General features: G+C 34.7%; 1 protein-coding gene across 2 annotated transcripts in view; it reads right to left on the bottom strand.

Moving 5' to 3' along the window:
- The window catches only part of KLHL1 (kelch like family member 1), a 348324-nt gene that overhangs the window by 210562 nt on the left and 125194 nt on the right, over nt 1-12568 (bottom strand). For both annotated transcript variants that reach the window (XM_014781788.2, XM_087435763.1), the window contains one exon: nt 3225-3361. In XM_014781788.2, the coding sequence (XP_014637274.2) occupies nt 3225-3361 (137 nt within the window). The remainder of the gene's footprint in view (nt 1-3224; nt 3362-12568) is intronic.

Below are 12568 nucleotides of genomic sequence, written 5' to 3'. Positions count from 1 at the left end.
CACAAACACCCTATAGGTTTTCTTTGTTCTGTCTTACATATTGCTAGTATTAACCTTTTCTTTATTATATCATTTTTCCTTAAAATAAGTCTTATTTTCTTTGAGCTATTACCACCACTGCACTCACCTCTTGGTACCCAGGTCACTCTTTCCAGTTAACAGAAAAAAAAAATCTCCAAGTATTTGCTTTAGTTCTTATTGAAACTCTACTAGGCTACTGATCAGATTCCTTCTCATTCTAATTTGCTGGAGTAGGAGAAAAGAGGGAGGTGTCTCCCATGTCTTATCACATACAAATTTTTACTACATAAAATTCTTTAAAGGATGTTTACTCTTGCTTCAAATCAAAGATTATTCAACTCTATACCCATTAAAGCTTATCTCAGTCAAAAATTCATTCTAAGCTACTTTACCCATTCATTATTTTTTTTAGTTTCTAACTTTGGTTTTTTCAAACTGAACAGGCTTTCTAGATCTCATGGAAATTTTTATCTGTTTAAATAATTTTAAAGCAGTTTTATCCATCTCCGTTGAACACATTACTTCTACAGCTAATAATTAGCTATCAATTCTTGACATCGTTGATCATCCTTAGTGTCTTGAATGCCTCTCAAACCTCAAAATTTAAGAAAATATTTCCAAATGGCTGACCTTTACGTATCTTACTGCTCATTCATTTTTTTCCCTTCTCTGGGATGTGTTTATTTTTAGCCGTCTACAAAGGGAAGTCTTAGAGATCAGCTAGCAAGCTAGCTAAATAGACACATATACAGATACTTCTATTCTTCCCTTTCTATACCATGGCTCACTTGATCTCTTCCATTGTTATAATTTCTTACATTGTATATAGCAAAAGACAAGGTACATATTTTATATTATGCCTAAAATTCCCCCAATATCACCATGTAAATTATTTGCTCATCTAGCACATTTCTATAAACTAACAATTGGAAATTTATCAACAAGAGAGATATGGGTATCAGAGCGGAGGCCAAAATGGCAGTGGCAGCTGAAAGGCAGCTTCGTATCCCATCTGCCCTCCACAAAGCAGAGCTAAATCTGGGTCATTACATTCAGCAGGGAGCCTCGAAACACCTTCCAACTTTGTGCTGAACGATGATGAGTGTCTTTTGACCTAGTTTTGCGCACAAGAAACGCAAGGCTGCCAGGCGATGGAGGCTGTAAGCGTTGGATCTATGCCTTTATGTTGCTAGAAGACTCCCTAAAATGTAAGCTTCATGATTCTTCCCTTTTCAGGAAACAATAATGTGGTTATGTTTGCTGTCTCTTGGCTGGGAGGCCAGTGATCCTTTATACTACTATTCCAGGTTGTACGCAAACTGAAATTGATCATGATAGTCTTAACGTCGTCTCAGCTTGACTAAAATTTAGACAGGCTACTTTTTGACTCTAGGCCTTTGATCTCCCTTTTCTTAGAGCATTTACTTTAGAAAGCTTGTAATTATAAATCCTTTCTCTGTCCTTTTGTGATGTAAATTGTTTTTTAAAAAATAATTTAAAAAAAAATTGGCCTCTTGCCAGTCTTACAACCCAAGAATGTTTTTCTCAAGGACTTGAAAGCCATGTTTTTGAAATGCTAACATTAAGGAAGACAGCATCCTTATTTCTCAGTGTTTGTGGGAGGGTAGGAGCATAATTCGAGTGGGCACCTTGCTCCAAGTTGTAAAACTACCTTCTGTCATAAAGAGAGGATCAAGTTTACTTTTCCTTTAGGTATAGCCCATTAGCAAACACAGACAGGCTGTGTTCTCTCTCTCACCCAGCACTTAAAAATCACCCCTCTCTACCTTTGTTCCAGCAGAATTAAGTAAAAATTGAATTGTGATCTCTCTCCCCTGTTGCAGTGACCTTGAAGAAAGACTTGCTGACCTGTTTAACTTTGTCCAGTGCAATATTTGCTTTGATCAAATATAATTTAGAAATTATTGAGGCTGGAAAATGTCTTTCCATCATATTGCTGCTTTAGGATTCAAGCACCCAGAGCATTTCTTTTCAAAGAGGTTTCATTTACTGAGTAAAAGTGTCATATTAGTGCTAGCAAACTCCTTTCCAAGGTAAGCCAAATCTTCCAAGAGGACAGATTCCCACGAGTTCCATGGCCTTCGGTCCTAGTGGCTGATCTTCACACAAAGCCATCTCTTGTTTCTCTGTAACCAAAAATGTGGCAAAAACCCAGCTCCTTAAACTAGGATCCTGCTGCTTATTATTCAGGCCATAGCCTACCTTTCTTTCCTCATTTCGTACCGTGATCAAGAGTTCAGGCAAAATGTACTACATACTATTTATAAAAATGTTACATCAACTCATACTATCTACCTTTGCTTCTATCACAAGATTTTATTATAATATCTCCCTTTCTCATACCAATCTTGAAAAGTTATTAAAATGTTTTAAATGAATGTGAGCCCTGATAATGCTCTGAGCAGCAGTTTTATTCCTTTTAACTCCGTCTTGACGTTTGGCATTATATCATATTTATTCCCTTGTCTAACTCTTTTCTCCACTTGGACTGTGAGGTTCTGGAGGGCAGAGACATGGTTTATTCATGAGTTTATTCTCCAGAGATACAGCTAATACTTGCACATTGAACAAGATTCAACAAATGTTTGCTAAATTGGCAAAATTATTTGAATGTGCTAAATATAATATGGTACAAAGGCCAATAGAAAACATCAACAGAGTAGATCAGAAAAAACAAAACAGCTTCATAAAGTAGTCATTTTCACAACTCTAAGTATCTTCATTGTCCCTTTCAACTAAGTTTGTCAAGTCCATTCTGTGAAGGTTTTAATATTAAAATAACACCTTGCAAGGAAAAAAGAGTTATTAAACACATAATTTCAAAAAGGAAAGAAAATCAGAATCTATTTCCCTTCCTAATGCTTTAAGTATGGACATAAACACATTCTTATTTGATAATTAATAACCTCTCTGCTCCTCTCCCAAGCTCATTCTATCAACTATTTATTTCTATAAGCCAGTTTAAATCCTTTGTGGAAGGGAGTAGGTTATATGTATACATGTCTACATTTGTGATTTCAGTGACAAATGAAAAAGTAGTCTGATTTTTCTCTATGAGATAGTCTTTCAACTGAAGAAAATGAAAGGTACAAGCCAAGTGGTTTTTTTTAAGCTTTAAATCCTATTATTAAATACCAAAATTCATAAAATATCAACGTGAGGCTGTAATTCTTTTACTGTACCTGTGTATGCAAATTGGACAAGGTCCCAGAGGGCATTGGGGTCTATGCCTTCCATCTTGATCTCCTCTTGCTTGGCTTCACAAACATCACTTGTAAACATGGCAGCAAAATAGTCGGAGACTGAGCTCAGAACAAGCCTGAAAGAATCACAGGATCTAATTTAGCAATTTAGGCCATGAATGTAAAGCATCAATATACTAAGTGTCAATAAGAATGCAATGCAGAAGACTGTCTGCCTATCTGTTTATTTATCTATCCATCCATCCTTCCATCCATCCATCCATCCATCCGTCCATCCATCCATCCATCCATCCATCCATCTATCTACCTATCTATCTACCTATCTACCATCCTCTATGTATCTATGTATCTATCATCTGTCTATCAATCTATGTATTTATTGCCTTTGAGGATTGTACTTTTGAAAACTAATTTAGGAAATTCTGCTCCAACCTTTGGTCACAGAGCATTCTCCTACATTTTCTTCCATCATTTTTAATACATTTTTCCTTTCACATTTGGTTCTTCCACCCTTTTAGATAAGAATCGAATTTTATCTCTCTCTGCAAACTAACCCACTTTTCACCACACTATCTACTAAGAACCTGATTTGAACCAGTTGAATAAATAGTGGCTCCCATATTGCAAATTTGACTCCTGAATGTGTAGTAATCTGTCTCTGAGATGTCTATTCTTTTCTTGCTTTTTTTGCCTGTTCTTGTGCCAATAGAATATTCTTTTGCAATACTATGATTCTAAATAAGTCTTCATAACCAATAAGACAAATCCTCCCCCTTATTTTTATTTTTATTTAACTATTAGTGGAGTTTTATTCTTCATATAAAGTTTAAAATAAATTTGTTAAGTTCTTCAAATAAGTCAAATTGAATTTTAATTAAAAATACACTGAATTTCTGATTTTATTTGGGGATGGTTGGTATATTTATCATATAAAGTCATCCAATACAAAACCATAAAATGTCTCTCCATGTATTCAGGATATCTTATTTGCTTTCAAATATTAAAGTTTTAAAGCTAATCAAATTTTAAAGTTTTCCCTAAAACTATCTTGTGTATTCTTGGTTGATTCCTATATAAATTATAGTTTTGTTGGCATTGTGCATAGTAACTTTTTAAAAACTTTTATTTTCTTGTTGGTTTAGAGTTCATTAGTTGAAACATTCACAGATCCATCTTTTATCTGGCACATTTACTGAATTATTTTACTAGCTTTTTTGATTCTGCTATTTTTTCCTCTAGGTAGATGAATATATCATCTGCAAATAATCTCATTTTGACCTGTTCCTGTTCATTCTCTTTTCTTTTGCTTTCCTTAAAACTTCATCCAGTACCTCCAGTGCCGTGTTAAACAGTAGCTGTTTCAGGGGAGAAAATTTGTATTTTTCTTTATCTTAAAAAGCACACATCTAAAGATTCTCCCTTCAGTAGGATGTCTGCTGAATGTATTGGTATATAAGATTTACCAAGGCAAGGCCTCTTTAATTTCTAGCTTTGCTAAATACTTTTCTAATATATAGGTGTTAAAATTCATAAAAGCCTTTTTCTCTGAATCAAAATTATCTTTAGTATGTTTCTATTTATAGTCATAAGAGAAATGAATTTATGATTTTCTTCTTGTATTTCCCTTATCTCACTCTTGAATCAAGATTATACTAGCCTCATAAAACTAGCTGGAAACTTCAACTCTTTTTAGTTTAGTATAATAACTTATAGAAGAAAGCAATTAATTTTTCCTTTAAGATGTTCTAGAACTTACCTGAAAAAACATTTTGATTTGGCTATTTTGGGAAAAGGTGACTTAACCTCATTTCAGTTATTGAATAAGCCACAAAGCTTATTTATGTGCTCTGTTTCTTTTTCATCAACTTTTGCATTTTACATTTTTCAAAAATTTACCCAATTTATCCAGGTTCTAAAATTAGTTAATTGTATATTGTTCATGAAATTATGTTTGGGTTTAATTCTACCAATTTATATATATTTTTTACTTGCTTCATTTTTTCTTTTGGGTTATTCTTTTTGTTGTCTTTGTTTCATCTCATTTGTTAAAATTTTAACTATGTATTTTTCTTGTGTGTATGTGTGCCTGTGTTTTTTTAAGTGGTTGCTCTTGAATAGAAACCAGAATTTTTTTTCTGTAAGGAACCAAATATTAAGTATTTTAGGTATTGAGAGCCATATGCATAGTCTCTGTCACATATGTTCCTTTTTAAAAAATTTTTCAATTGATTAAATATACAAGAATAAATTTTATCTCATGACCGATACAAAACATCAGATTTGGCCCCTGCACAGAAATTTACTGACTCTATCTAGAGATTACAATATCGATCTTTAATAAACAGTCTTCCATCAAATATAATTATACTACTTCATGAATATTGTAAGAACCTTACAACAGCATAATTCTACTTACCTTCTGCTCAGTCAAGAATCTCTTTATAAATGAACATACACGTAGGGATAAAAATTTATTTTACATATACCCCTTTCTTCACCTTTTCTAGGGCTCTTTATTCATTTCTGAAGAAGTGGACTTCAATCTGGTATCAATATCCTTCAACTAGAGTAAACTTCCGTAGTATTCCTTGTAGTGCAGCTCTGATGACAATAAATTTTCCCAGCTTTCATTTATCTGAATGTATTTATTTAGCTGCATTGACAATATCTTATAAAAGTTATTTTCACTTGATATAGAATTCTAGATTGAGAGAATTTTTTTTTCTTTTGGACTAGAAAAATATTCTATGATGATCTAGATTCCATTATTTCTAATAGAAAATCAGCTTTCATTCTTATAATTATTTTCCAGGTTTACTATGTCCTTTAACTCTAATTGTTTTAAATTTTTTTTCTTTATTATTTATCAAGATTTTAGTAGTTTGACTATGAAATGCCCAGATGTGGTTACTTAGTATTTACTCCGCTTACAGTTTTCTGAGCTTCCCGGAGTAGTAGATGGATCTCTCTGATCTAATTTAGAAAATTATCTGCAAATAATTCCTAACTTTTTTCACCCAATTCACTCTCTAACTATTTCTAGGACTCTAATTACATATACGTTTCAATAATTAAGAATGCCTCACAAAGTGTTGAGCCTCAGTTCATTTTATTCTCAATCTTTCTTTTACTCTGTTTTATTGTAGATGATTTCTAGTGACCTGAATTTTTCCAAACCTCTGTTGATACTCCCCTTGCTGAATTCATTATATTCATCTTTTCCTATAGATATTTTATATCATTTTTTGTAGTTGCTTTAATGCCCTTTACTGATCATTTTAACACCTAGATCACCTTTAGGTTGATTTTACTCTTGACAATGGATTACATTCTCCTGCTTTTCCCCATGCATTGTAAATTTCAGTTGTATAATGAATATTCTGCCAAAAAAAAAGTTGAGATTAAGAAGGGAGCATTACTCTAGTTTTTAGGTTTTTTGTTTGTTTGTTTGGTGAGGAAGATTGGCCCTGAGCTGACATCTGTCACCAATCCTCCTCCATTTTGTGTGTGGGATGCCACTACAACATGGCTTTAATGAGTGGTGTGTAGGTCCATGCCCAGGATCCAAACCCACGGACTCTGGGCTGCCAAAGTGGAGCACACCAACTCAACTACTATGCCACCGTGCCAGCCCCAGTTTTTAGGTTTTTTTTTTTTTTTTTTTTAATTTTTACTGTTTATGCCACAGCTTTTTGATAGCTTTAAAGGAAAAAGTATAAACACTTCATTTTTCTGGTGACTTGTTTTAATGGGAGTGAAGATTTTTTATGTACTTTAAAATCCTAAGTGGTAATATAAATTTTAAAAACTTTGAATAAAACACTTGACAGTATATTCTGATGCAAAAGAAATAGAGAACTGTAAAAAAAAAAACAAGAGCATATAGTTAAGAGGTGTGTTTGAACTAGAAATTCTGAAACTTCTTTCTGTTTAGAGTAGATAGAGGAAATTAGTATATTCTTGAGGATTGTCAGAGAAAGGTTACCCCCTAATGGAAAAAGGAGTTACAAATATGGAAAGACAGAAGACTAAAAAAACCCTATGATGTTGGATTGAAATTGGAGGTATCGGTATAAATTTATAGTTCTTAATATTAAAAAAAAATAGAAATACTTATGTTTTGTGTGGGTGCATACATGCGTATACATGCACATGTACATTAAGGGCTCCTTGGAAAAAGAACAGGCCACAGGGCTGGAACAGAGAAAGCACAAGATGAGCCTGGAACATCTTTTGTTCCAGAAAGTAAGGAAATGTTCTAAAAGTGATGAAGATATGTCAAAAGAACTAAATGTGATGCTTATATCTGTGAGCTAAACAACAGTAAACTCGGGAAGCACTTTTCATTCTAAGAACATTGTAAGGGAAAGGAGAGGAAGAAAGGTCAATGCAGGGCATTGTTATCTAAAAGTTTTCATACTTTACAAATCAGGATAAATTCTTTTTCAATTATTTATTTTGCAATTTTATCTGCTATATATTTTATTTCTATATAAGTGAAGGGCATGATGAAAGTTAACTTCAATAAAGAGAGACATTCTCCTCTTTTAACTGAAAAAAATCCTTCAATATATACTTTATGCATTTAAGAAGTGCTTTATGGGATCCATGATTTTAACTGGTCTATTAATATTAATACCTAGGGTGGAAACATGTTAGAAATATTTAAAGTCATCAGTGCATGGCACATTTAATTGAACAGTTAGTAACTAAACATGTCAACTTTTTATGTTCTTAAAGATTAACGAAATAATTGACAGATATCTTCAAATATTTATTATATACCAAATAGATAAATCAGTGTGAAATGATCAGTTTTATCAAAAGAACTAAATATAACATTGTATGATACGAAAATAAACTATAATAAGCCAGAGGTATATATATCTTTCCTGGACCATAAGAAGTATATTGACATAAAGTTAACCAGTTTAATCTTACAAATATAAGCACTTGATTTGTAACTGGGCCACATTCACATAGCAAAAAATATTATAAAGACCTATAGGATTCAGTCTTAAATAATTACATGAAATTTCTCAATCAGTTCTAACATACAAGATACTGCTAACTCAGTAAGAGAAGTACAGAAAAGTTTATACTGCATTTAGATTTAGTGACACATAAAATCTGAATTAGATTTTAGAAGAGGGATGTAATGAATAACAGAAAGTAATGTCTTTGTATGTGCTTATATAGCTTCTATTAATGCAAAGGAGCAGGAGCAAAAAATGCATAAATAAGTGAATACACGCAGCTACTCTGGAAAATCTCTCATTGAGGTCACCACAAATGTATTTCCTTCCACATCTATTAAACTTTTCTAAGTCCCACTCCAATTTATTGTGGTGTTTGACATCGTTGACCTCCCACTCTTTCTGCAAATCCCCTTCTCAGCTAAGGCATAACAGACTTTTTTATCTCAGCTTACTTCTGATTCATTGACTTCTCTTCCTACTCTGACTTCTTGACCCTTTCATTGCCCCAGATTTTTTCTTAGGCCTCTAAATTTTTGCCTTAACTCTCACTGTTTCAGAATCGTTCTTGAGCATGGCCACAATTACTGCTGTTAGGGTGGTCTTAAAGCTTGCCTTGTATTTCGAATGCCTATAGCAACTGCTCACCAGATAGCCCAGCAGTATGTCAGTATGCACTAAACTAAACTCAATGACTTCCTTGTGAGATTTTCTTTCATTTTTACTTCCCTGTTTTTAATTGAAATTTCTGAGCAGATATTATGAAATCATCACTTATGTCTCCTTCTCCCTCATTGCCTATATCAAATGTGACACAAAATCCATCTTTCCTTTTGTACCGGACTTTGTGGTTGCCTTGCCCAGATCGCTTTATGAGGCGCACCTAAGCCCCCAGTGCCAGTGATGTTAGCACCTAGCTGCTCCCAGCTACCCTTCTCTAGGATCGTATTTGGCCCAGCAGGAGCTGCCTACCTGGGAGTTTATGTGCTCCTGCTCCTCTTACCTCATCTCCCAGCCTCCACAACCTCCCCCCACTCTCAATTTGTGGGTAGGCTCAGTAGTCTACTAACAGACTAAAGAATCAGGGTATAAAATGCTGCCCTTTTCCTCAGGGTATGACTAACTCTGCAGCAAGTCATGCTCCAGAGTTTCTTGGGAGATAAAGATGAAGCCAGGCTCCAGCTGAGACCACATCCTTGATTTGCTCCTTCCTCTGCCCTATCCTGCTCCCTTTCTTCTGAGGACACTCTTTAAATAAAGCATGCACACCTGAATTCCAGTCTCCAGCTCCATTTCTGGGGAACCTGACTTATGACACTGTTCTTCAAAATATTTTGCAGTTCATCTCTTTCTCTATATTTATATAGTGCTCATTTCATGCTTGGATCAACTCTAACAGCTTCCTAGATCATTAACTAGTTTTGCTGTGCCCATCTTTTGTCCATTTACTAAAGCTGTACCATTTTTCAGAGCTGTCTTCATAAATTACGATCGGTGGTCCATTGCAGTTGTTAATGCATTACTTCTGTAGCCAGACTACCTGGGTTTGAATTTTATTTACACCACTTATTAAATGCATAACTTGGATGAATGTCTGAATTTCTCCATTTCTCAGTTTTCTATTCTATAAAAAAAGTAGGGGAAATAACGATTTCCTTCCTTTCAGGACAAAATGGGTTAGTATATGCAAAGTACTTCAGACAGGGCCTGGCACATAATCAACACAGTGAGTGTTAACTAGTATTGTTACTATTATTATTGCTGACTTAATTATGTGACTTTTCTCTTCAAGAACATACATGAGCTTCCAATTATACACATCATTTAAAATCTAAACTTCTCTACTGATTTTCAAGGTCTATTACAATCACTTTTGTCCTACTTTTACAGCTTAATTTCCCAATATTTTCAGTACAAACTACTCCACTTTCACTGTCAGTACCTCATAATTTTCACAAACACAAATTCCCTACTTTTCTATTTTTCTATATTATTCTCACTATCTAAAATAGCATACCTGTTCTTTTCCATAAGTTGACCTCAAACACAATTTCTCTGAAAAACTTTCGTAATACTCTGTGATAAGTTACTCATTTCCTTATTTGGTTATCTCTTGTCCTTGTAACCAAAACCATGTATTTCATTGGTAGTCGTTTACAACTATAGTCATGTGTCACTTGACAACAGGGATACTTTCTGAGAAATGCGTCATTAGGTGATTTCATCATTGTGGGAACATCATAGAGTGTACTTACACAAACCTAGTTGATATAACCTACTACATGCCTAAGCTGTACGGTACTAATCGTATGGGACCACCATCGTATATGTGATTCACCATTGACCAAAATGTCATTATGTGGTGCATGACTGTATAATAATTTCCTTAATTGTCCTATGGGTAATTATTTCCTCCTCAAGATTATTGCAAACTTCATGAGAAAAAACATCATGTTTTATAATCCTTTTGCATCACCAATAGGGCATAGACCAATGCTATAATGTGTTTGGTAAACATTTGTTTTAATTAATGCAAGGAAAGATGTTTTATGTACTGCTGAATATCAGTAGTAGGCATAAGGAGAACAATAAAATGATATCTAAGGGATGGGAAAAAAAGAAAAAGAAAAGTTTTTCAGCTTCTCTTATTCCCCCACCCCCAGTTTTATTGAGATATTATTGACATATAACACATGTGAGTTTAAGGTGTGCAATCTGATGATTCGATACACATATATATTGTGAAGTGATTACCACAATATATTTACAATTGTTATGTCCTGTTGATGAACTGACCTCTTTATCATTATATAATGACTATCTTTGTTTCTTGTTACCATTTTTCGCTTAAAGTCTATTTTCTTGTATAAGTATAGCTTCCTCTGCTCTCTTTTTGTTTCCATTTGCTTGGAATATCTTTTTCCATCCTTTCACTTTGAGATTATGTGTGCTATTAAAGCTGAAGTGAGTCTCTTGTAGGCAGCATATAGTTGGGTCTTGTTTTTTAATCCATTCAGCCACTCCATGCCTTTTGATTGGAGAATTTAAGCCAATTATATTTAGAGTAATTATTGATAGGTAAGGGCTTATAAAGCCATCTTATTGTTTTCTGGATATTTTGCAGTTCCCTTATTCCTTTCTTCCTCTTTTGCTGTCTTTCTTTGTGAATTGATGATTTTCTATAGTGTTATGCTTTGATTCCCTTCTTTTTTTCTCTTGTGTATCTACTGTAGGTTTCTGCGTTGTGGTTACCATGAGGTTACATAAAACATCCTATAAATATAACAGTCTCTTTTAACCTCAAAAGACATACACTCAATCACATACATTAACTCTACCCTTTTACTCACCCCTCCATATGTTTTGATGTCACAATTTACCTTTTTTATATTATGCATCAATTAAGTAATCATTGTAGCTATAGTCATTTTTAGTACTTTGTCTTCTAACCTCTGAACTAAAGTTAACTGGTTAACACACCATCACATTACAGTATTAGGTAATTCTGAATTTGACTACAGTCATGTGTTGCTTAACGACAGGGATACATTCTGAGAAAGATTTTGTTCTTATGCGAACATCATAGTGTAAGTACACAAACCTAGATGGCATAGCCTACTATACGCCTAGGCTATATGATACTAATCTTATGAGACCACCCTCATATATATGCAGTCAGTTGTTGACTCAAATGTTGTTATGTGGAGCATGACTGTATATACTTAGCTTTACTAGTATATTTTATACTTTCATATGTTTTCATGTTACTAATTTAGAGTACTTTCATTTCAACTTGAAGAACTCCTTTCAGCATTTCTTATAAGGCAGGTCTAGTGGTGGTGTACTCTCTCAGCTCATGATCCTTGTGGTCTTCGTTGGTGTCTGTGCATTTGAGGAAGTAGATGTCTCTTCCAATCTTTACAGACTGGCTTTGACAGGAAAAGCCCTTCCCCAGGTAGCCCATCCAGAGATTATGGGTGGGCAGCTGGTGGTGTCTGCAGGCAGGCTTCCGGCTGTAGTCCTTGGGTGGGCAGATCTGGTGTCTGGGTCAGCAGGTGAGCAGTCCTGGTGCTTGGATACAAAAGGACCAGCCTAGCACCTGAGTCTGCAGGGGTGGGTCTGGAGCCTGGGATCACTGAGGTGGGCTTGGTACTTGAGTCTGAGGTGATTGGCCTGGGACCTGGTCTGCATGGGGGGACGAGGGCCTGGGTCCACAAGGCCCAACCAGGCATCAGGGACCAGTAGGTTGGACCCAGCATTTGGGTCCACAGGCTGCTTTGGTACTGGGATAGTCTAGGAGCCTGGTTTCATGGGATCCAGACTGGAAGCTGAGGCCATTGTGACCGA

The sequence above is a fragment of the Ceratotherium simum genome, chromosome 10 (assembly GCF_057802395.1).
Source record: "Ceratotherium simum simum isolate JZ-2026a chromosome 10, ASM5780239v1, whole genome shotgun sequence".
NCBI classification, from domain to species: domain Eukaryota; kingdom Metazoa; phylum Chordata; class Mammalia; order Perissodactyla; family Rhinocerotidae; genus Ceratotherium; species Ceratotherium simum.
This window is presented reverse-complemented; position numbering and strand designations above follow the sequence as displayed.